The sequence below is a fragment of the Lissotriton helveticus genome, chromosome 10, assembly GCF_964261635.1.
Source record: "Lissotriton helveticus chromosome 10, aLisHel1.1, whole genome shotgun sequence".
Classification (NCBI taxonomy): Eukaryota; Metazoa; Chordata; class Amphibia; order Caudata; family Salamandridae; genus Lissotriton; species Lissotriton helveticus.
The window spans coordinates 1,144,467,207-1,144,493,308 of NC_136071.1; the positions used below are offsets into that span (position 1 = coordinate 1,144,467,207).

Genomic DNA, 26,102 nt, shown 5'->3' on the forward strand with positions numbered 1-26,102 from the left:
GAGGGCCGGAAGGTCTAATATCTCAGCAGCCCTAAAGCACCACCACAGCAAAACAGGCCCTCTCCTCCGTAGCGATAATAGGACAAGAGATCAAACTTAAATAGCTTTTAATCAACTCTAGACATCACTTTAAATAATTAATAATGCATAATACATTAATGTAATTTTTCCTTTGGGTTTGATTTGTTTCATTTAAACTTGAGAAAAAGGTTTCTTTTACTTAATATATTTACATTTGTAAAACACAGGGTTATAAGTTGTGCAGGATGTGAGACCTGCACAAGTAATAGGTCCTCAATTTTAAAAAGGAAAATAACAGTTAGTACACACACTACTAAATGCTAGGCATACATTTACAAGCATATACAAAGAATAGATGGAAATACCCTTGATGACATTCTTGAATCACATTAGACTCTTAGTGGGGGCATGAAACCCCATAATCACAATACCTCCCACTTAAATCAGCTATAACACCACATAAGTGAGTCTCATAATAAGTAAAGCATGCATATTTTCTTTGTCAAGGGGTTACCACATTAAAATATAAGACAAGCTTATTGGCTTTTTCAAGTGGTTACCACGTTAGAAAACAATAACCACATGTTAGAAGACATCATTATACCATGGAATCAGTAACAGAATTTTTCTCAATAATCACTACCTTTAAAGATTTGCATTCAAAAACATTAAACATGTGTTAGAGTCTTTCTATTTCCATAGTCAAGGCAATATAATATAGACATAGACTAACCACTAAGGGACCTGCTACGCCCAAGCTGTAGCTTCAGGAATTCATCACTTTAGAAATATGTTGGTGGTGCCTTTGCCCCCCAAAATTGTGCAGATCAAAGCCCTCACAGGGCATTTTGGTATACTCCTGGTCAGGCGCTCAGATGTTTAAGGAGCGTTTTTTCCCCACACTGAAGCTTTGCACCACACACCCCTTTTCCTTTTGCTGTTTCATATTTTTTAATTTTGTTTACAGAGCCATCCATCTGTTAGGGAGTTGTGTGGGGAATCCAAATGCCCTCATCACCCCACCGGCTCCCTGTGCACTACTAAAGTGCAGCGGGGGTCCAGGCAACTGTTTTCCCATGGCTCTCCCACCCATGCCGTCCTGCAGGCCGGGAGAGACAGCGAAGGTCTTCTCCTGGCCAGCGAGTGGCATGGGCTAGAGCGAGGTAGTGTGGTGCCTCCTGGCCCCTGCCCTATTGGTTTCTCTGCCCAGGAGGGGTGGGTCCTCTGGACTTCTACACTGTGCCATGCCCCAGGGGATGGGATCCCCGGGGCTGAATGGGCCTCTGGGGAGAGGGCTTCATGCATGTTCCCTCCCTAATGCCAAAGCAAAAGTTACCTTAAGTTGACCCACGGCACTGGCTCACGCCAGCCCAGAGTAGTGGCGGAGACATACATGCTCCAATCATTTTTGGGTATGTTTAAATAGGCAGTCTTTAAAGGTGTATAACTTGTACCCTGCTTTGCTCCTTGATGTCAGATCTAGTCATCAGGAGCATTTTAAGCAAGGCTTGGGGGTCTCTAAAGATGTTCACCTTAGGCAGTGCTCTATCCCTGCAATAGCCTTCTCTTTTACCTGGCCTCTTGGCTCTCTTGCAGGGCACACCGGACGGCAGTGGAGTCCAGGTCCTTCACTAGCTGATACTCTGATGGCATAAGGGAGACAGCTTCACTAGCATTATAGAGACCAATTTAGTCCTGGGGGGTCAACTGAGGCAAATTCCTTAGTCAATCAGGGGCTTCAGGGGGCTGCTCCTTCCAACTGTCCATGATTCTTCCGTTATTGCCTTCCAGGTCCAGGGTCTGTCTCTTCCTGGCCAATCCTAGGATGCCATATCATCCCTCCACCTCTGTCACGCACAGTAAAGGCCCAAAAACCGGGTGATGAAAGGCATTAAATCCTGTGGACTAAATGGGTGTCATATGTTATATGCTGCATATGCTGCTGCCAGCTGAAATGACTGGAAGGACTAGCTGTTGTTCATGGGAAATCTTGCCTAGTTAGCGCCAAGCGGTAACAACTGGCAATGGGTTCCAATCCAATACAACTTTCACCAGATGTTTGCTACCACATGGATCTCTCACTGGTCTTCCTACACTAAGGCCACTCACCTAACCCAACCATGAGGCCACCTCTCCCCAAAGGGAACTCCGACTGCACTAAGAACCCTACTGGTTCTAGGTTGGACACACCCAGGATACTAAATGCCTACATGGCCTGAGTGACTCTTCCCCTGAGTAACACAACTCTGCACCCACCAGACTTCCTTGCAAGGGTTTTGTGCCTCAGCAATGATGTCAACCCAAAAAACAGGACTGAAACCTGCACCTCGGGTCAGTGGCTGTTTTTCGTCTGGATAATATGCAATCCATTACCCTCATTTATCTGGGTCACTACTCCTTAAAGATGTAAACACAGCCCCTTACAGTACCTCCAACCTCATCTACATCAGTTACCCGGGGGTCTATAGCTTCTACTACACCTTTGCGGAAAGACTGTACTTCCTGATGAAACCCCATCCCAAACGACCTTAACAGAAATTCACCCCCAGCAGGCTCCACCAAAAGAACCCCACTGGGAACCCTGACTGCCTATTTTGCACAAGAACAGGGACCCTATACCGCAATTGTGGACTCTCAAGACCCACTGGGTCAACTGGAAGGGCCACTGGGCACTGTTTACGCCACCCCTTACCCATGCTCACTGTAGACCAACTCCTGGCCTCCAAATGGTCAAGTTGGAGACCACCCAGGGTCTCTGAAGATCACACAGTGACATTTTTCCGTCACCTTGGAGGCTCACACTTCCGCCTTCCACTTAACTCAGCAGAGTCCCTGCCTGTTTATCAAGTACCCCAGAGAGGCCTCAGGGTATTGCAGCCCCAATGCTGGAACACTTAATGTGCTGTAGGCAGGAGTTTGCATGGCAAAGTCCTCAGCAGTTCCCCTTCAGAGAGCTCAAAGCAACATTCTCAAATAGAAGTGTCTAGCAGCAACCCAGACTGATGCACATGGTCCCTTCACTTAAGATAGACCCCAACTGGTTGTGCCACTGCAGGTGCACCCCTCCTTATACCACACCTCAATATAGGCATCCACCCAAACTGGTATACCTACATTTCACTCACCAGAAATCTGCCAGGAAAAGTCCTCAACAGCCAGCCTTCCACAAAGCCCAAAGCAATAGTCCTTGACAGAAATGTTTAGCACCAACCCAGGATCATGCACTGTGTCCTTATCTCACAAGTGGGCACCTCTGGTCACCTGATTGTGCCACTGTGGGTGCACCTGCTTTCTGCACCATCACAGTGGGGGCTGCACCCACGAGACAAACTAACGCCTGGCAAGCTAGGACTTCAAGGAACATCAGGGCCACACCCAACGCTGGTACACTTTAAGTGCACCAGACATGCTACCGTTAAGGCAGAGCATAAGCAGCCTGTCCTTCCTACAGATCAGAGTGACAATCCCTAACAACGTTCTTCCCTAACTCCAGATGGATGCTTAGGGTTCCTCCACTTAAGATAGGCCCCAACTAGCTACCGGGTAGGCCATGGTTGGCTTACCATTTCCTACACACCCTCCGTATACAGGGCTTTTGAACCTCCTCCTGAGGTCTAACATAGCAGGATCTACCTGTTTGGGCACCCAGCTGAGCATCAGAGCCGTGTCCACCTCAGGATCAGACAAAACAGTCTCTAGGATGACATCTTCAACTGTTCTTGGGCCGTTGCCTACTTTACCCTGACATCTCAGGGTCCAACGATAACCCATTCCGGAAAGCTAGGAAGTCCACCTCCCCCTCTCTAATTTCCCCAGGGTCATTCAGTAGCCCAGTTGGGGAAACTAGCCCACTTTCTAACCATCCTCTGTCTCCTTAGGAGCAACCGCTACACCTACTACCCCGAGAATCATCCAGTTGCTGGGCCATCCACCACTATGGGCCACCCCTGGACAGCTCCCTTCTCATCCAGATAACCTATAGGGACTATAACCTTTTCTTGCACTGCTCGGGAATAGGAACATTTCTCAGGGATCACCCCACCTTTCTGGCGGGAACGCCTAGGGGGGGGTTCGCTACTTCTAGATACCCTCCCGCACTCCCCTTCCTGTGGTTTTTGGTCAGTGACAGGAACATCTCTAATAAAAAAATGACTTCTGTGAAATCTGCCTTGCCCGTGGCAAGCACAAGAATTTCCTGGAGCCCTCAATCACCTCCTATAACCCAAGAAGCAGGGCCCACCTCTTCATCCCAATCTTGGTGTCGGTACCTGTTGCAGTCGCAAAATCTATAAAGAAACACCCTCCTCATACAGGGCTAGTATGTGTGATATTGGGGTTCAAAGAAACACTACGACCTGGAAAGTCTAAATGAAAACACTGTGTCAAAGCCCACCCCACCAACACATAATTTTCAAACATGTAAACCAGCCATAATAACACAGTTAATCCATCAACAAACCATCAGTGTTTTCACATGACACATATGTGTTCAGGGGGCTTTCCTTTCCCACTGCTTCATTTCAGATAACCAAACCTTTGAACACCTCTCAGAGCCTTGGACTCCTCATATTTCTGCATTACTATATACGTAAGAAGAACTGAACTAATCACATTTTATCAATGTGTACTGGAACTGGATTTTATTGATCCCACTACTGCCACCAATGTAAGAAATGTATGTATTAATTGTGCAGCATGTGAGGCCTGCGCAAGTAATAGGTCAACAATTATCTTCTTACTGGGATCCAAGTATCCCATTGTAGCACTCGGCTCTCTCAGGAAGGCAGTGTGTGCAACACTCAATAAATTACTGATTTTGCTTAAAAAATAAAAGTACATTTATTACGTCCACATTACTAAATACAATGTATCTGATAGAGACTTTTAGCTGCAGGTTCTTTACCTTCGAATTATCCCCAAGTGTCAGACTGGATCTGGAACTTTTTGAGCAGTAACCCTGTGCGCTGGTAGGTGGCATAGTTCTACTCTATGTCAGCAGTGTCTGCGCCAGAAGTGATGTACGCAGTACCTGCATATGTGGCACCTCATCGCACTGATGTCAGTTCTTTAGTTTCCGCAGCAGGTAGTGCAGATCCATGAAGAGCTACACCTTGCTCATTTTTTCCACTGGCTTTTTTCGACATTTTGTTGTTTAGACTTTTGAGAAGAAATCTTTTCTCCTGGTATGACAGGAGTGTCTCCCAAGAAACTGGCTTTTTTAAAACCATGTGGCGCCTCCACTTGGTCTGTCTATGGTGCCTAAAGAAAGACCATAACTCAAAAGCCTGCAAGGATTACAGTGCCATGCACCTGGAAGTGCTGAGGAAGTGCCCCCCCCCCCACAAGATTCTCACTTTCCGATGTCAGACGACCCAGCAAGAATCACTATCCCGATTGTAGGGGAAGGTCCCGGGACGCTTGCGGAGAAGCCATCTTCAGGTAAGACACAGAAGAAAAAGAAGTCCAAGCAGATGAAGCATCTTCGAGTTCTACGCATCCGTCCAAATCTTTGGAAGAGAGGGAGCATCAGTCCTCAAGGACCGGCGCCTCTGCAGTTTGGTTCTGTGCTTCCCTCATTTTCCCAGAGCGACCCCAGTCCAACTAGGGAGCATCGGCACTCCAGGCCATGCGCCTTCGCAGAAACACAACTAGGTTTGGCTCCGCATTTCCCAAATTTTCCCTGAGCAGCCCCCGCCCAACCGCATGAGTTCTTCATATCTTAAGAAGTATATTCCATAAGAACACTCGTTACATTAATTTATTATTTAGCAAAATTATATCAAATTACTTTTTAATAAATTGTTTTACTATTTTTAGAATTTGTCTTAAACTTTTAGTTATATTTATGTATATTTTTACTATTTAAAGGAATTCAATTTATTTTAAAATTATTTCCTATGGATTTTTCATTTAGATCCTTACATTCATTGATTTCAATAGAAGGGTGTGTGGCCAGGTGTAGTGCTGGACTTACTTCAGCTCTGGGCTGTAGTGCTTATTACCATTTTGTATCTCTTTTTCCCTTTGATGAGTTTTTCGTATCTCTTTTTCCCTTTGATGAGTTTAGAAATGCAGTATGTGAATAGTGAAAGAGTGTAAACATTTCCTATAGAATTAAGCATTCCTAATGGCAAACCTACCTTGGGCTTCAGGCATAGAACTGCATTTAAAATGTGACACACAGACATTTGGTGCTGCAAAATGAAAATATGAGGCTTTGATATTCACAGGCTTTATTCAGATGCTTTCTACTTAACAAATGATGTAAAACATTGCACAATTAATTCATAGTTTGATTTAATGTCGCTAGTTTAGATTTTGTCCTCACTATAGAATGTGTTTTAATTTGCAAAAATGTTAAATGTGTGCAGTAGTAGAATATAATTTGTACTGAATTAATACCACATTTTAAACTATAGAACACAGAAAGAAGCCCAAATTTAGCTTGCTCTGAGAACTCCAGTTTGACCTTCAGATAACAGGAAAGTTTATCTTGTGTGAAAGATGAATGCCTCCCATAATTTACAGCATGTAACCTGCTTTAGAGAGAATAGAAAACACACATACTTTAAAAAAGCACTAACATGTTATGCTTTAATGATTCTTGCTTAAATAACACAGTTCTTTTGTAGGTAAATGTATGTGTTTAGTTAAAATAAAATGTTTCTTTAAAGGATATGGCGGATTTCGCCTGCCTGATGGATGATGTGTGCGGACAGCAGATGGGTGGAAATGAGGATGTTGGATTCCAATTGGACGCAAAACAATCATACTGTGAGAAAGTGCCCTCTTTCTGTATGGGTGCCCCCACTTTTTGCTTAATTGCTGATGTGCATTGACTGAGTGTGCCCTGGGCACCTGCTAATCAGGTACTCAGTGCCTATGTTCTTTCCCTATCAACTGCATTGAAGCATAAACCCAATTGGCATCTCTGGCCACAGGTCCGCCCCTGGTAAATGGTTCCACAGGTATCCAGGGCACTGTGACCTGAGAAGGCCTCTAAGGGCTGCATCACTTATTGTACCCTTACACTCAAACACTGCCTTTGCAGGATGTGCGTCTTGGTGCAGAACAAAGTGAAGAGTCGACATGGCACACATCTCTGTGTGCCATGCCTACAACCCACTGCCCTGGCATAGTTCAGCCACCCCTCTAGCTGGGTGCACTATACCAGTGCTGAGGGTAGAGGAGCATGAGCTCTGTATCCCTACAGTGTCTAAGGCTATTCTTAGACATTGTAAGTGCAGTGCTGACATTAAGAGTATATGATGCTGGGAGTTTGTCATTACGAACTCCACAGCACCATAATGGCTACACTGGAGACTGAGAAGCTTGGTATCAAACTTCTCAACACATTAAACCTGATGCCAGTGTGGGATTTAATGAAACATGCACACAGAGATCTTAGAGATGCCCCCTGAAAACTAACCTACCACTAGTGTCCAGGCTGAGTGGCTGCTTTCAGCGCCCACCCCCAGATATGTTTCTGGACCCCTGGGTCGAGAGCCTGCTGTTCTCTGGGGCCTGAAACAATGTACATCCTGGGACGAGGGGCCAAGCCTCCCCCCCCAGCATGGGCGGGGTTCACAAAGGGGGAGCTTCAAAGGCTTGCCGCTTTAGTGAGCTTCCCCAGGCCACTTGCTGCTTTCAGCAACTGGTCCCCACTGGTTCTGACCCCCACTTTGGGCAAGAGAACCGGCTGGAAGAACAAGTGAAGAAGAGAGGTGGGCCCACCTCTGCCACTCCCACCCCTCAGGTGGGGGAGGCGAGGTGAAGCACAACACTCAGTCCCCGCCATCTTGCAGATGGGGGGACTCAGCCAACCAGGGACAGGCTCCTGTCCCCCTCCCGCTGGAGGGTGGCATAATAGTGGGTGCACCCACCCCAGGGAAGGAACCCATTGGTCTCTGTCTTTCACCTACCTGTAACGCCCCTAAATCTACTATTTAGGGGCACCCCTAATCCTTGCTTTCTCAGACAAGAAGAAACTACAAGAAGAAGAAGAAGGACCGAACAGCCTTGCAGCAGCTAACAAGAGGAAGACGCCCACCGACTTGGCCCCAGCCCTACTGACCTGTCTCCACCTCAAACCTTCTCCTGCAAAATCCCAGAATGTCCTTCAGCCAGCAACCTCGAAAACCCCGGAAAACTTGCCTGCCTTCAACCACAAAGACCTTGTCTCCCGTGAACCCCGGGATTTCATGAACCCCGGGTTTTGGTCATCTGCAACTTCTGGCTCCGGGCAGACACCGCGAATCCGCCCTACTCTGCACCCGCCGTCCAATGCCTGAGCTCGAGTGGGCAAACACCACAAGGAGGTCCCTTGACCCAAGATCCAGTGACCCCTGACCTGCCTCAAGCCGACGCCTGCAGCCTAAATGCAGCAGGTCCCCCCAAGGGTGACCAAGAACTGGTAAGATGATCTGACCCCAAAAGGCACCCCTGCATCCGACACCCCTCGGCCTTGGGTGCCCAAACGGATGGTGCCTAACCAACCCCTAACTTCCCAACTTACCTCTAGAAGGTGTGGTCGCACCCAGAAGACCTTTGTCCCCAAGCCTGCAGTGTCTTTGCAAACCGGAGGTTCCCAATTGCAAACAATGCGGCGCCTGAAGTCGAAACAGCACCCTGCACCCGGCAGCCCTAGTGCAGCTAAGGGTGCACCTTTGGTGCTACTTTGTTTCCACATTTGTCCTGAGCTAAAGTCCAGGAGCTTTTCTCCCACAACTAAGTGGACTGCTTGTCAGCAGCCACCAACCGGAGGTCCCCCATCCCCCATTGGATAAATTGGGCCTCTGCACCCGGACGTCCTAGTGCCGCTGCGGGTGTAACTAGAGTGCATCCCTCCCCTGGGGGAAACCTGCGTCTACCCCCAGAACCTCAACTCCCACTATCAAATACTTACCTCAAAACCGATAACACTGTTTTCCTCTATATGATAACATTGATTGTTTTTCTTGGAAAAGTTTCTAAGTGTGGAGTTTGAAAACTTAAAGACATTCATTAAAATTGCACTAACAAAAACAATTTTACTTACCTGTTTACAGGATATGTCCCAGAGTAGTATCCAGGAATACTACTCTGAAAAGAAAAGTAATCTCAAAAGTAATTTACCTGTAATTTTACTGAAAAGCCCATTCCAGCTTATGTACTGTATTTACAAAGTATTGCATTTCTCTGAAACCATACTGAAAGTCAAAACAAAGTGCATATTCAATTTCAATTCAAATTGTTTACAAACTGCATTACTACTGTACAGTATTTATTGCTTACCTGTGCCAGGCTTGCCCGGTTCTAGAAAATAAAGTAACTAAAAGAATATTTTCATACAAAAACAATTGGTCTGAAGAACAGTCTTTGAGTGTGTGAATTCATTTGCTGACTGAGTGTGTACAACAAATGCTTAACATTGTCCTCTGATACTGCCTTACTGCTCAACCACACTACCACAAATAGAGAGTGAGGTGCTATCTAACTTTACCTCTGCCTACCTTTGAGGTTCCACTGGACTCTGTGCACACTATACCTCACTTTGGTATAGTATATACAGTGCCAGCTTCCTACATTGGTGGCTCAGCGGTGGGATATACAACTTTGCCTTTGTTGGACTACTTAGTTACCACCTGATCACACAACAGAACTCTTAAATTGTCTTTAGAATTCTGATTTTTTAAATTGGCAATTTTTTGCAAAATTAGTTTAAAAAACAGTCTTGTTAGGGCCTTGGTTAAGTCCCTTTAGAATTTTAGAAAACTAAAAGTCACTTTAGCTAGGGTTAGAGGGGTTTGAAGCTTTTTTTTAACAATGTCTCAAAACAAGAACCCAGCTGTTAGTGAAAATAACCGCAATGCCATAGAGGACTTGGTTTTGGAGTTTGACCTCACCCCTTACCTTTACTTGTCTTTCAAGGAGGTAAGGTGCCTATCTAAACTTGAAAACATAACCATGTGGTCCCACCCACCAAACAAAAGCTCCAGGAGCTGTTTGCTGGGTGTGCTTAGGACCACACATCTGAAAATGGTGAAGACCAGTCAGATGAGGAAGGAGGGGAAGGAGATGACCTGGTAGATCAACACCCTCCACTTTCTAGGGAGAAAAGGTTCCAAGTACCCTTGACTGCAAGAATCAACCTCTCAGTACTTAGATCCCAAACAGGTGGATCAGGTACCATGAGGAAAATGAGGACAGCCTCAATGAGGTAGACAGCCTTTTAGCAAGGTTGACCAAAAGACTGGATCTAGAGGTCAGGTTGCTGTCTCTAGAAAGAGAGAGAGCAGAGATGGGCCTAGCACTCATCCATGGTGGCAGCAATTTACTAAATAAGATAAAGAGCAATCTTATGATCCTAAAATCCCAAAAGGGATTGTCCCTAATTATGAAGAGAGTGATGATATTACAAAATGGTTCACAGCCTTTGAGAGGGCTTGTGAAATGAGGTAAGTGAAGAAGTCACGGTGGAGGGGCACTCCTTTGGGAACTGTTCTCAGGTAACTGCAGGGACAGACTCCTGACCCTTTCTGGAGCAGATGCTGGGTCTTATGACCTCATGAAGAGAACTCTGATTGAGGGATTTGGACTCACGACTGACGAATACAGAATTGGCATCAGGGGGGGCCACAAAACCCAAAACCAGTCCTGGATTGACTTTGTAGACTACTCAGTTAAAACACTAGATGGTTGGTTAACTGGATACAATGTGCATGATTTCAATGGACTTTACAATCTGTTTGTGAAAGAACATATTTTAAGTAATTGCACTAATGAAAAGTTACATCAGCATTTGGTAGACCTAGGTCTAATTTCTCCCAAAGAATTTGGAAAGAAGGCAGACCATTGGGTAAAGACTAGAGTGAAACAAACAACTACTGGGGATGACCAAAAGAAAGGGGGTACAAAACCTCTCCAGGGGAAAGGTGGCGAGAATCCCCAAGATAAAAAGCCTGGGTCTTCAAAAGGGCCACAAAAACCTGCACAAGGGGGTGGTTCCCAAAACTCTTCCCAATCTACTAACAAGTACAAGGGAAAGAACTTTGATCCTTTTAAGGCCTGTTGTAACAACTTTAAGAAGTTGGGACACTTAACTGGAGATGCTGATCGTCCATCATCTCCTTGGGTTTGCTTTGTTCACCCTAAGTTGGCAGGGTATGCCCAGATATGGGTCCCTTGCTCACTTTTCCACTGGATTCAAGCTAGCCTGGCTGATGAAGGGTGTTTACCAGGAACCGGTCCCAGGATGCTTGTTACCGGTTCAGGGAAGACCTGGCTTGGCAGTTCGGGCTGGACTCTTCCCATGAAGCATAGGGTCAAGACTGATTTGCAAATATCTGGTTCTGAACTGAGGTGGCAAAGTGATCTACAGAATGATGATGGATTCAACCCAGATCTGTGACTGGGGGTGAGTGTCTGAAACGTTTCAGCACTCTGTTCATCATTTCCTTGTGTTTGCTTTGCCAAGCAAGAAGACCCCTAGTCCTACTACAGCTACTCATGGGGTAGCAAGTCTCCAGATGAGATCAGCAGTGTGCCAAGAGCAAATCGGGTTGCACACTGAAGCAGTTCTGGTTTCAAGAGGGGAACTTGAGTTTGCCACTGAAGCTGTGTGGCCACCCAACTTAAAAAAGTACTTACAATACCCTTAAATTAATGGAACTAGTATAGATGCTCTGAGGGATACAGGTGCCAGTGTCACTATGGTGAGAGACACACTGGTTGCCCCATATCAATACTTGACTGGGAGAACTTACCTAGTCACCAATGCTCACCATGTTATTACTAACCATACAATGGCTATGGTGACATTAGACTGGGGAGGGTTACTGGCCTGATACAGGTACTGGTCTCCTAAACTACCAGCTGCATATCTGCTTGGCAATGGCATGAAAAAATGAGGTTGAACTAAAAACCCATGCAGCAATGCTGGATATCCCCGAATTAGTGTGTGTAAAAACAAGAGCACAGAGCAGAAAACAGGGTCAAAAAGAAGTGTTGGAGCATGAAAGTATGGCCCAGTCTGCCAAGTGAAAAGGTATGAAGACTGGGGAACTAGCGCCTGTAGAGCAAAAGGATCAGGTCCCCTCTCCTCAGGGAGAGGACTTGGACACTCCGGAGGGAACTGAGCCCATGGACCTTGACCCTTATCAGGTTGAACTCTTGGGCTCAGGGGGACCCTCTAGGGAAGGGCTGTGCCATGGACAGCAGGACTGTCCAACTCTTGAAAGCCTGAGGCAGCAAGCTGCTGCACAGGAAAAGGGTAATGTTAGTGGTATCCACAGAGTTTATTGGGAAGAGGGACTACTGTACACTGAGGCCGAAAACCCTAAACCTGGAGCCACTAGGAGAGTGGTAGTGCTTCAGAAGTACAGGGAGTTTCTCCTAACATTAGCTCATGGCATCCCCCTAGCTGGACATCTGGGCCAAACCAAGACTTGGGAAAGGCTAGGTAGCCACTTTTACTGGCCCTAGATGCTCTAAATAATAAAGGAGTTTGGCAGCTCCTGTGTCATCTGTCAGGCCAGTGGCAAGACAGGTGGCCCCTCAAAGGACCCCCTGATACTACTACCTGTGGTGGGGGTTCCCTTTGAAAGGGAAGGTGTGGACATAGTGGGTCCACTTGAACCTCCCACATCACCAGGGAACACATTCATTCTAGTGGTAGTGGCAATTCACCTTAGGAATACTACAGCTCCTACAGTAGTCATGGCCCTCATTGGTGTCTTCACCAGGGTAGGGTTTCCTAAGGAGGTGGGTTGTTTCAGACAGAGGAGTGTGAAGTGCAGTACAAGTTTACTACACCCTATCACCCACAAACCAATGGCCTTGTTGAGAGATTCAACAAGACATTGAAAGGCATGATTATGGGGCTCCCTGAAAAACTCAAAATGAGATGGAATGTACTCTTACCATGCCTGCTATTTGCTTACAGAGAGGTGCCACAGTAGGGAGTAGGGATTTTCCCCTTTTAACTGTTTGGCCATCCTGTGAGGGGACCAATATGTCTTGTAAAAGAGGGTTGGGAGAAGTCTCTCCAAGAACCCAAACAAGATATTGTCTGCTAAGTGCTTGGCCTAAGGTCCAGAATGGCTTAGTACATGGAAAAGGCATCCAACAATCTTGAGGCCAGCCAGGAGCTTCAGAAGCACTGGTATGACCAAAAAGCTGCACTGGTTGAATTTCAACATGGGCAAAAGGTGTGGGATTTAGAGCCAGTAGCACCAAGGGCACTCCAGGACAAATGGAGTGGCCTTTACCCTATCCTAGAAAAGAAGAATGTGGTCACCTACTTGGTTGCCCTGGGCACAGGCAGGATACCCAATAGGGTTATCCATGTGAACTGCCTGAAGCTCTTCCATGACAGGGCTGACATCACCATGCTGATGGTGACTGGTGAGGATCAGGAGACAGAGTGTACCTCTCTGTGACCTCCTCTCATACAGCCCAAAAGATGAGTCAGTGGATGGAGTTGACCTTTCAGACATCCTCTCTGCCCAACTGCAGACTGATTGCAAGCAAGTCTTGCAACAGTATGCAAAGCTCTTTTCCTTGACCCCATGTCAGACAAACTGGTGTACCCATGATGTAGACACTGGTGACAGTTCACCTGTAAAAAACTAAATCTATCGACAGTGTGATCAAGTCAAGGATAGCATCAGAGCTGAAGTCAGCAAGATGCTGTAGTTAGGGGTTATTGATTCCTCTGAGAGCCCCTAGGTCAGCCCAGTGGTTCTAGTCCCCAAACCTTATCCACAGGGTGGAAAGAGAGAAATGAGGTTCTGTGTGGACTATAGAGGGCAGACCGTATCCCAAGAGCATATAAGTTGATAGACAAATTGGGTGCAGCCAAATTTTTAAGTACATTTGACTTAACTGCAGAGTACTGGGAAATTGGCATGGCCCCAGGAGCAAAAGAAAAGACAGCATTCTCCACACCTGAGGGGCACCTGATGGGCACTATCAGTTCACTGTTACGCCCTATGTTTTAAAGAATGCCCCAACCAGAGGTTGGTGAAACAAGTCCTTGCTGGATTGGAGTCCTTTAGTGCAGCTTATCTAGAGTATATTGCTGTCTTTAGCTCCACCTGTCAGGATCACCTGATCCACCTTTTGGGAAGGTTTTAAAATCCCTGCAAACTGCAGACCTAACTATCAAGGCATCCAAATGCCAGATAGGGTAGGGAGCTGTGGTGTACTTGGGTCACCTTGTTGGTGGAGGCCAGGTACAACCATTACAGCCTAAGATCCAAGCCATCCTTGACTGGGCAGGTCCAACGACCCAAACCCAAGTCAGGGCGTTCCTTGGCTAGACTGGGTACTACAGGAGGTTTGTGAAGGGGTATGGGTCCATTGTGGCCCCCCTCACAGAACCCACCTCCAAGAAGATGCCCAAAAAGGTAAACTGGAAAACTGGACAGTTGCCTGTCAAAAGGCTATTGACATCCTGAAAGAGGCTACGTGCTCAGCACCAATTCTCAAAGCTCCAGACTATAGTAAGCAGTTCATTGTGCAGACTGATACCTCTGAGCTAAGGATAGGAGCGGTCCTATCCCAAACCAATCATGAAGGACAAGACCAACCTGTTGCTTTTATAAGCAGAAGGCTTTTCCCCCGGGAGCAGCGTTGGAGTGCCATTGAGAGAGAGGCCTTTGCTGTGGTTTGGTCCCTGAATAAGCTGTGACCATACTTGTTTGGAACTCACTTGCTAGTTCAAACTGATCACAGACCTCTCAGATGGCTAATGCAAATGAAAGGTGAAAATCCTAAACTGTTGATTCGGTCCATCTCCCTACAGGGAATGGACTTTGTAGTGGTACACAGACCTGGGACTGCCCATGCTAATGCAGATGGACTTTCCACGTTCTTCCACTTAGAATATGAAGACCCTCTAGGGAAAGGTTAGTCTCATCCTCTTTAGTCTGGGGGGTGTTGTGTGAGAAAGTGCCCTCTTTCTGCATGGTTGCCCCCACTTTTTGCTGAATTGTTGGCGTGCTTTGACTGAGTGTGCCCTGGGCTCCTGCTAATCAGGTACGCAGGGACTATGTTCTTTCCCTAAAATCTGCATTGAAGCCAAAATCCAATTGGCATCTCTGGCCTGGTAAATGGTACCACAGGTACCCAGGGCACTGTGACCAGAGAAGGCCTCTAAGGGCTGCAGCACTTATTATGTCACCCTTAGTCTAGAACCTGTAGCCTACACGCACACACTGCCTTTGCAGGCTGCGTGTCTTAGTGCAGAACAAAGTGAAGAGTCGACATGGCACACATGCCTACAACCCACTGCCCTTGCATAGATCAGTCACCCCTCTAGCTGGGTACACCATACAAGTTGTGAGGGTACAGGTGCATGAGCCCTGTACCCCTACAGTTTCTAAAGCCATTCTTAGACATTGTAAATGGAGTGCTGCCATTAAGAATATATGGTGCTGGTAGTTTGTCATTACGAAGATTTACGAAGATTTGTTTGAGTTTAGCATGGGGCTAATTCAACCTGAGAATGTGTCTACTGAACCTGCAACTATATGGTTAAAGTCTGCACAGCAAATGCTCTATACATAATTTTTTCTGAAAGATGTTTTTTAAATATGTTCTCAACAACTTTGAAAGCACCCTTCCAAAATAAATGTCACTTGAACAAGGTTAACATTAAGCAGGGTAAGGTAATACTTAATTTTCAGTGCACAAGGTAACTTGTGTTCCATTATTAATGACGTATGACCATACCTGTCCTTCAACGTTATTTTCTTCTTTCTCTTTATGTGAGACATTGGCCTTCGTAACAGGATTTGTCACCTGCTTGAGAATTTGTTCCAAATCTTTAAGCATACATTCCGTCTCTGAAATAACTAACATCAAATGTTAGATCAATAGCTGAATTCCATATTTTAACTTACTGATAACTAAAGAGGAAAACATTACATTTTAAGATAATCAGTTGCGAATGAATGTTCACATGCAATGGAGAACTACACTGCATTCGCAGCTGTATTTTGATTACAGAAGCCTTATGTTTACTTTCTATTTTTTTATGTAAAGCACTCTGTCACCCTTAGGTCTTTTTACGCACTATGGAAAACTGCCAAATAAATAAAATGACTTTAAATCGAAGTCTGAATGCCCAACAACACAGAATAGAATTTATTCTTATGAAGACTTCTTAAATAAATACAAGGCTCGAACTAGCTGCCTCTATGGTTCCGAAATTCAATTTCTGGATGTTGCAAAACATTTCAAATATCTCAAAAATCACCAATGTGTAACTTACTCCAAAGTGGGGCCCATTTCTTGTGAACAAAGAGCACCACATGCAAGAAGGGTAACTAAAAACAGTCGGAAATTGAAACAAATTCTGTCCTAAATGTGTCCTTTAAAAATTCTTTTTTAGGTCTCGTGTACACGCTGATTTAGACCAGACCTTGTACTCCAATTCATTAGATATACATACTGTGGGCATGGGCCAGACCCTTGCTCTTGGCTGTTGTATATCTCAGCACTGTGCTCCAGAGTTGATGGCTTTCCTTTCGAACCTAATCCTGTTTGTCTCAAGCCTGGAGTATTTTATACTTGAGGTGCTCTGACTGGATGAATTAAATCCTTGAATTGCCTCCTAAGAGAACTATTTTTTATTTTCGATTCAGTAATCCATGGGTGTGCATGTGTTTCCTAGCTCTTTCTCCCTCTGCCCATGGTCCTTGTTTCATTATTTCAGCACTACTCCTCCCTATCCTGTCAGATCACTCTTACCATTTACAAGCGCCCGAAGACTAGTTTGTTCTTCCTGGCCGCTGCTTCTGCCTATCCCACCAGGCCAATCTCACCACTAACGACTGCACAGCAGGCTTCTTCAGTCTGCCTCCTGTTGCTCCTCCCTATCTTAGTGGGCCACAAATACCACCTACAAGCAGCAGGCCGGGCTCTTCTATTTGCCACATCCTGCCATGCCACTCTCACCACCTACAAGTATCCTGCTGGTTTATTTTGTTTACCTCGGTTGCTTCTGCCTATCCCTTGGTGCTGCTTCCACCACCTATGCACACTCAGCTAACACCGTTGTTCATGCCTAACCACTACATGCTGCTGTGAAGTGTGATTTATCATGTTTTAACCCCTTGCATGCTGATGACGGCCCCCAGCCGTCATGCACTACAGTGCTCGTGTGCTGATGACGGCTGGGGGCCGTCATGACCGGACCCGCGATCGGAATGTGCCGCACAGGCGCAGAATCGCGGCAGCATGCAAGGGGTTAAAATCGTATAAATATTATTTCCTTAAACAAATTATTTGTTACTTATAGCGGAGACTCACAGGCCCAACTAACATTGACTACGAGCAAGATTGCAGCACAGAGGTGGAGGCAGGCCTTTAAGTGGGGCGGGTCTGGGCACCGGCAGTTTATTTTCAGGCAGCCTCGAAAAGGCTCGCTCTCTGGCTCTATTTTCGGGCCTCACAAAGGTAGTCTGTTTTCTTTTTTTTTTTTATTGGACTGCAGTGAGCGACTGCAGTGAGAGCATGCACATCGCTCACTACTGAGAAGTGGAGACGTCATGCCAGGTGAGCCGCGTTGTAGGGGAAGGAAAATCCTTTAAAGAGAGCCATTTTCTCTCACAATTTCCTTTCTCTTTTTGCAGCACAGAAGCAACATCATCGTGGGATGATTGGGAGAGAGACGACCAGGCACACAATGCCCATTGCCCCGGGCACATTGGCGTAACAAAACTTGAGGGGGCCCCCCTGCAAAGTACAGGGAGGGGGCCCCCCCATTCTCCGTGCCAGTCAAGAGCTCTAAGGCCCGCGACCCTCCTTACTGCAGGGGCTGCGGGGCTTTTGTTACACCACTGTGACCAATACAGCCATTATAAGTAAGCTTGGATGGTGGAGTTAATAGTTGGGCACACTCTGACAGCAGGTTATCATAGGTGGGGGTCTATCCACTAAAGGGTCCCTGCCATCAGTACGCCAGGGAAGTTTGCCCTGTTTTAGGTGGGGTTCCTGATGCAGACATCTGTCATGATATACATCGGGCCCACTCAACGTTCAGTTTTGCCAAAAGTGCATCCACTGCTCTTTCTCTTTCACACCTCCTTCCTCCCTCTTGCTTTCGGTCTCTTCCTTTCCATTATTTCTGAGCATCCTATCTTTTCTTCGTTCTCATCCCAGTGTTTTTCTTTCTATTCTCTGTCACTTTTATCTCCAACTTTTCCTCTCCCATCCCTTCAAAATCATTCCACTATGCTTTTCCTATCTCATGTGCAGTATTTCTCTACCTTTCTCTGCTCTTCTGATGCTCTCTGCATTGTATTTCCTCCCTCCATTTTCTCACCCTGTCCGTTCCCTACCTCTCTTTTTTCTTTTCCTCTTTTATACCCCACCCTCTCTTCCTTATCAGCTTTCAAGCTGACCTTGTCCTTATATCACCTTGTGATTTCTTTCCTGCATACTTTCTCACTGTGCCCCTTGATTAGCGCTTCCAGTGCATTCTTGTTACAGACCTTATTGCCCTTCTTCTTCTTCCTCATACCCAGAACCCCTACCCTCAAAGGTTGTATTTATATACTCCATAGTCTTCACTAGTGTCTCTAGAGAGGCCAGATTTGCCAGTTTCCCAGTGCTATTTGTCCTGGCTCCCATAGTGCCCACTACCACAGCTGCTCAATGTATTGGGTGACGACACAGAAAAAACAAACACAGCACCTTGCCACACACATTAAAGTGTCCAACTACCTATTGTAGCAAATCAGTGTTGTTTGATTACAATGTTTGAATCTCTCTCTCTCTCCATTTACATACACACATATACACTTACACACATACAAAAAGGCCACTGACGGACGAGAGGATTTTGCTGGAGTGGGGGGATACATCCTTACCTCTGACCCACCACAAGCACTTTTTGTTTTGGACCATGTATAATAGCTTTGTTCAAACCCCTTCACTTCCCTTATCACTCATACAGCATTCTTGTTGTTTTCTGTACAGTGACATAGAAATGTTGTTGTAGACTCTTATACAAACAAAAAAAGCTCTCAGCAGGTCAATACCTCATATACAGAGACATCCACATTGACAAAACTCCCAAACCGCCACAGGCATATTCCAACATATGAAAAGGTAAAAAAGAGTATAATGCATGAGGTGCATCATTTATGCCAGCACATGGGCTTAAAGAGGATGTACACTTTTCTTGTGGTCATAGTACATTTAGCAACATTTTCCATCAGCTGTGACATTAGTAAACCTGGTCTTGGAATCTCTGCCTGCTGCCTTTCAATTTTGCTAATTCGTTGATGTTCACACTCAATCAATCTTTGTAAAGCGCACTACATACCCGCAGGGGTCTCAAGGCGCGGGGGGGGGCGCTACTGATCGAACAGCCAGGTCTTGAGTATCCTGCTGAAGCTCAGCAGGTCTTGGGTCCTTCGTAGGCTCAGTGGAAGGGTGTTCCATGTCTTGGTGGCGCGGTGGGAGAAGGATCTCCCACCGGTGGTTGTTCTTTGGATGCATGGGACGGTGGCGAGTGAGAGGTCGGCGGAACATAGCTGGTGGTTGGGGATGTAGAAGGAGAGCCGTCTGTTGAGGTAGGCTGGGCCGGTCTTGTGGAGTGCCTTGTGTGTGTGGGTGAGGAGCTTGAAGGATATCCTCTTGTTGACGAGGAGCCAGTGCAGGTTCATCAGGTGGGGGGTGATGTGGCTGTGGCGTGGTATGTTGAGGATCAGTCGTGCCGAGGTGTTTTGAATGTGTTGTAGTCATTTGATGAGCTCGGTCGGGGCTCCCGCATAGAGGGCGGTTCCGTAGTCGAGTCTGCTGCTGGCAAGGGCCTGGGTGACTGTCTTTCTTGTATCTGTCGGGATCCGTCTGTAGATCTTGCGGAGCATGCGGAGGGTGTTGAAGCATGAGAAGGAGACGGCGTTGACTTCCTTGGTCATTGAGAGCATTGAGTCGAGGATGATTCCCAGGTTGCGTGTGTGGTCGGTGGGTGTTGGGATACCCCCAGTGCCGTCGGCCACCAGGAGTCGACCCAGGCTGAAGGGTTGGAGCCGAGGATGAGGACCTCCGTCATGTCCGAGTTCAGCTTCAGGCGGCTGGTCTTCCTTCAGTTGGCCTTCATTCCTTCGTGGATGTTGGCTTCGGCAGTGACGGAGTCGTTGGTGAAGGAGAGGATCAGCTGAGTGTCGTCAGCGTAGGTGATTATGTTGAGGTCGTGCTGTCTGGCTACGTGTGCGAGCGGGGCCATGTAAATGTTGAACAGCGTCGGGCTGAGGGAGGATCCCTGGGGTATGCTGCAGATGATCTCGGAGGCTTTGGAACGGAATGGGGGAGGCAGACGCTCTGGGTTCTGCCGGAGAGGAAGGAGGTGGTCCGATCCAGAGCCTTGACTCGGATCCCTGCGGCGTGGAGGCGTGCGCGAAGTGTGCGGTGGCAGACGGTGTCGAAGGTGCCCGAGAGGCTTAGGAGGATGAGTGCTGCAGTCTCGCCGCTGTCCAGCAGGGTCCTGATGTCATCGTTGGCGGCGATGAGGGCAGTCTCTGTGCTGTGGCTGCTGCGGAACTCTGACTGGGACAGTTCCAGGATTCTGTTTTCTTTGAGGTATCGGGTTAGCTGTCTGTTGACGGTTTTCTCGATAACCTTGGCCGGGAAGGTGGGCAGAGAGATGGGCCGGATGTTCTTGAGGTCTTTTGGGTCTGCCTTAGGTTTTCTGAGTAGGGCATTGATCTCGGCGTGTTTCCAGATCTCTGGGAAGGTCGTGGTCTCAAGGGAGAGATTGATGATGTTGTGCAGGTGGGGTGCGATGGAGCTGCTTGCTCTGTTGAAGACGTGGTGCGGGAATGGGTCTGACGAAGAGTCGGAGTGGATTGTGCGCATGGTCTTGATGGTGTCATCGATGCTCACGCTGGCCCAGGCTAGCAGGGGGTCGTGGTCGATGGTGAGTGGAGGGTCTGTTGTGTTGCTGTCTGTTGCGGCTGTCTGGGTGTTGAAGCTGTCGTGGAGGGAGTCGCACAGGGCTTGTGACGGCGGGATGTCGTTGGTGTTGGAGCTGGCGTTGGAGAGCTCCTTCACGATGTTGAAGAGTTCCTTGCTATTGTGTCCGTTGTTGTTGAGGCGGTCTTTGAAGGAGGTCCTCTTGGCTGCCCTGATGAGGTGGTGGTGGTTGCGGATGGCGTCCTTGTGTGCTGCGTGGCTGTCCGGAGTGTGTTCACGGTGCCATTTCTTCTCTAGTTTCCGGCAGGCTTGCTTGGAGGCTAGGAGTTCTGGGGTGAACCAGCTGGCCCTCTTGCTGGTGTCTCAGTGGGGCGAAGGTGTTGGCACAGTCCTCGATCCAGCGTAAGAGGCTGTGGGCAGCGTCGTCGGTGTTGTAGGGCTCGGTGGGTGGGCTGAGAGCGAGGTTTGCGTGTAGTTGGTCTTCGGTGATTTTACTCCAGCAGCGGCGGGGGATCTGTTGGTGTGCAGTGGGCTTCTGGAAAGCGAAGTGGATGCAGCGGTGGTCGGTCCAGAGGAGTTCGGTGGTGTGGCTGACGGAGACGTGCGGGCTTGAGGAGATGACGGGGTCAAGCGTGTGGCCGGCGGAGTGGGTGGGTGTTGTGACGAGTTGCTTCAGTCCGAGGTTGGCGAGGTTATCGATCAGGGTTGTGGAGTTGTTGTCGTCGTTGTTCTCAAGTTGAAAGTTCAGGTCTCTGAGGAGGATGTAGTTGGTGGAGGTCAGGGTGTGCGTGCTGATCAAGTCAGCGATGGAGTCACTGAACTGGGGGCGGGGCCCGGGGGGGCAGTAGGCGAGGGTGCCTCTGAGGGTGGAGGAAGGGTCTGTGTGGATCTGGAAATGCATGTGTTCAGCGGTGCTGAGCGCGTCGTTGGTGCTAGTCGAGACCCTGATGCTGTTCTTGTGGATGATGGCGATTCCTCCTCTGACTCCGTTGTTGCGGTCTCTGCGGGTGATCTTGGAGCTGTCTGGGATGGCTATGGCGATGTCGGGTGCGGAGGAGTTGTTAAACCAGGTCTCTGTCAGGAAGGTGACATCCGGAGATGTTGTGTCGAGCAGGTCCCAGAGCTCGACGGCATGCTTGCAAGCGGAGTGGGTGTTCAGTAGTATGCATCGGAGGTGGTTGGGGTCTTTCTTGGCGGGTGGTTCGTCGGCTCTGAGGCTGGTGTAGCTGCAGTTCCGGCAGGTGAAGGGGCCCGGTGTGCGTTTCGGGGCGGCGTTGAGCAGGTGTGGCTCCGTCCGGAGTTGAGAGCGTGCAGAGTGCTGGCGTCGTAGTGGCGGCGGTCGTCGTTGCGGGTGCGGGGGCCAGGGGTTCTGGTGCTGGACGCGGTCCAGGCACAGACAGGCGCAGACGGGCTTGCCTTAGGCGCACCTCGGCCGGCATGTATGGGGAGGTGGGAGGGAGGAGCAGTTGGGAAGCGGGAGGTGGGGGCAGCGAATGGGCAGTGGGCTGTCAGGGGGCGGGGTCGCAGCGGCGAGGGCGGTGAGGGTCAACGAAGGTAACAGAAGGAAAAAGGGTCACAAAAACAAGGGAAAAACGAGTGGCACAGAAGCCAGGAGGGCACAATAAACGAGTGGAACAGAAGGCAAAAGGGGCACAGAAACGAGGAAATAACGAGTGGCACAGAGGGCAGAAGGGCACAAAAAACGAGTGTAACAGAAGGCAAATGGGGCACAAAAATGAGGGGAAAAACGAGTAACACAGAAGGCATATGGGCACAAAAAACGAGTGGAACAGAAGGAAAAGGGACACAAAAACGAGGGGAAAACGAGTGGCACAGAGGCAAAATACAGAATACAGAAATACAGTGGCAGCTAAGAACAGAAGGCAGAACGGGCAGAGAGGCACGGGGGCAGCGAGGGGAACAGAAGGGAAAACCGGGCAGAGACAAGGGGGCAGCGAGGGGAACAGAATGGAAAACCGGGCGGAGACACGGGGGCAGTGAGGGGTACTGATGGAAAGACCGGGCAGAGAGAGCACGGGGAAAGAGGAAAGAAAAAGGGGCATGGACCACGTACAGGCAGCGGGGGAAGACAGAGAACAGCAGTCACAGACACAACAATGAAAATACAGGCAATACAATAAAAGTAATAAAGCTGCGGATGAATAAACCTACCTACGGCCTACCACTGGCCACCAGGGATGAGGCGCAGGTGGTAGCCTGCGGGTGGTGGAGGGCCTCAAACTTCCTCAGCAGCGGCAGCCTGGGACAGGGAGACACAGGCAGTGCTGTGCAGAGGGGTAGCGACCTACCTGATGGGGTCATGGGTCGCAGCTGATAATAATTTGTAAAGACTAGGCAGGGCTAAGGTTTTTAACACATGCATCTGTCGGTTACCATTCCTGGAGAGATGTACTTAAACAATCCATTGTATTTCCTGGATGCTAACAATTCGCTCTTGCTTCTTTTTCAACTTCCACGCCACTACCTCACAAAGCCATATACTGAAAGCACCACTATCGATGAAGGACAAAATCACCCCAAAAAATAAGCTGTGTTCTAACCCCACACCGTCTTCCCAATAACTCACTTAAAAATACTCCACAGAGGGCTGATCCATTTACTGTTTGACAACAGCCCTTGAAACAGACTTCCTATAGAGCATCACTACTCACCCAACCTGCTACTGTTCAGCGAACAACTCAAGGATCTCCCAACACCCAACCTACCAACATGTGATGCCACTAATCAAGACTCACTAGTTTCCCTAACTCCTGACTTATTGATCATCAGCCAAAAACTAAGACAGACCTCTTGCTCCAGCCTACTGTCCTGCAGAAACAATATAAGGTGTCTTCCCCAAATGTATCTAAATCGATAAAGACAAAGACCACCAGTCACAAACATTACTTTTTACACTGTGCAGCTTTCTCTTCCAGGGTGTCTGAGAGACTGAGAGACAGACACATGTTCACTGTAGAGTGAGTCTCAGCACTTCTCTTGTCAATTGACAGAGAAAAGGCATTTGATCAAGTGCACAGGCCTTTTACTGTGGAAAATACTAGATAAGGTGGGTCTGGGTACACAAGTCAAAACATGGGAATTGTGCAATTATTCTAGCCCAGCAGCTCGGAAGCTGAGCTGGACTTCACTTCATCCAAAAGAAATGTACTGACATCCTCCACAAAATGCACACCTCATTCTATGCCTCGGGAAAAGAAGCAATGCTTACGATTACACACTATTGGTACTACACCCCAGCCAAAAGGTGAAATGTAAACTCAACAGTCCTAATGGCTGTTAATGCACACTGATTCATCTTCACTGGCTCTGTCCCAAACTCAAACGCTACTGGTAGGCCTTGCTGAAAGATATCAATTAAATGTTTGCAACAGATATACCCTGTCTTTCTGCTATGACCTACTGAGACTCCCCAATGCAGACACACCCTCTAAACTCTAACAAAGTGAGGGCAATGATAATGACTTTGGTTTTAAACATGTCATCAAAGCCAAATGGGGCACAGGCACATTGTCATCTCACTTTGGATGGCTGCATAAACTGTGGGACCTTACAGGGATGGAAAAGCTTACTGCTTCCCTGCAGAACAAGTTACTACACTTGACAAAATGAGGGGCTCATTCATCCAAGCTCTGACACAGGACTTTTGGGAACTTAGTAGTCCTCTTTACTTATGAGTACACCAGCTAACTGGATGAGGGGCATGCCTGATCAGCAAGACGAAGACTGACAGCAGTGGGTACGATGCACTAAAAGACCCAGCCTGCTCACACTGAATACATTACTAAAGAGCTAATTCTGGTGAGAGAGGTGAGAGAGGCTATGCTCACTTGGTGACAACCCCTGATGTTTTATCCGTCCCCTCCCACCTTTCCCAGTCCCCCCTGGTATCCTCCCTTTCTTGCCGTCTATCTACTTCTTCTGTTGTCCCACGGTTCTACCTAATCGGCCTTTGGATTTAGGTAAGAGTATTTGTTCCTGGATAAATTATTAAAAAGATCTCAACCATAAAAGATCAATGGGTCTGCAAAATATTTAATGCTAATATAATATTCCATTAACACAGTACAATTTAAACTACTATACGTCAATAAGAAGCACTATTTACAAGGAGAATAAAGCGCATTAAAACGTTTTAGGGAAAAAGCCAAGACCTCATTATATCAAGCAGAATAGAGTATCCCACCAAATACTTAGATATTTTATAAACAAAGATATTCTAATTGCACCATGACTGAAGAAAAGCACATTCATGTGGATTAGTGTGATGGTAAATATGAGACTTTACTGTAAAATCATCAATGCATTAGGAGATATCAGCTTGGGAAGTTTAATCCCTGACACACATATGGATTTTAATTAAGGAGTATGCAGTAGTGGTCCATGAGCCTTAATGAATTAACCTCGATCCTTCTGTGCAGTCTGAGAAGGTAGCACTGTTGGGGGATGCAACAGCTGCTGATCAGACCAGTGTGAGCTATTTACACCTATCTAGAGGGCTTCAAACTCTGTGCTCACAATCAAGCATGTTACACATGCACTGAACACTGACAACCAACTCATGTAAAGGGAATACTGTTCTCCTCTCCCTCTGGTGTTTCCTTTATCTAATTTCCTTCCTGTGTGTCTCCTTTACCCATTGTTTCAGTGGATTTCTCCTTCTGCATTATTTGTGGGTTTTCTATACTCTTCCACCCACTTTCCTTTTTGGCACCTTTTTACCCTACATTTATGGAGCTCTTTCTTTCTGTCTTTTTTTCAGCATGTTTTATCACCTCTCGCTGGGCTTTTCCCTTTGTCTATTACTGGCTCTCACTTTTACCTTTTCACTCTCTTTGTGGGTTCCCGGTCTCTTCCACCGATTTTCCTATTTGGGATCTTTTTACCCTACATTTATGGAACTCTTTCTTTCTTTCTCTTTTTCAAAAATTATCATCACCTCTCTCTGGGCTTGTTTCTTTCACCCTTTTTGTCTCGCTGGGGCCCATACTATTGCTCCCTGAGGCCCAACTTTATCAATATTCGCCCCATCTCTTGATCTATTTGAGGGATTTCTTTCACTCTCTCCTAGGTTGTCTAACATTACCTTTCTATCTTTGCTCACCCTCTCTTAATCTATCCCTTGACACCGGTCCACACAACACAATCTATCATCT

General features: G+C 47.3%; 1 protein-coding gene across 7 annotated transcripts in view; it reads right to left on the reverse strand.

Moving 5' to 3' along the window:
- Nucleotides 1-26,102, reverse strand: part of ZCWPW2 (zinc finger CW-type and PWWP domain containing 2) — a 918,117-nt gene that overhangs the window by 95,085 nt on the left and 796,930 nt on the right. For all 7 annotated transcript variants that reach the window (XM_078663943.1, XM_078663945.1, XM_078663946.1 and 4 more), the window contains one exon: nucleotides 15,736-15,857. In XM_078663943.1, coding sequence (XP_078520069.1) covers nucleotides 15,736-15,857 — 122 coding nt within the window. The remainder of the gene's footprint in view (nucleotides 1-15,735; nucleotides 15,858-26,102) is intronic.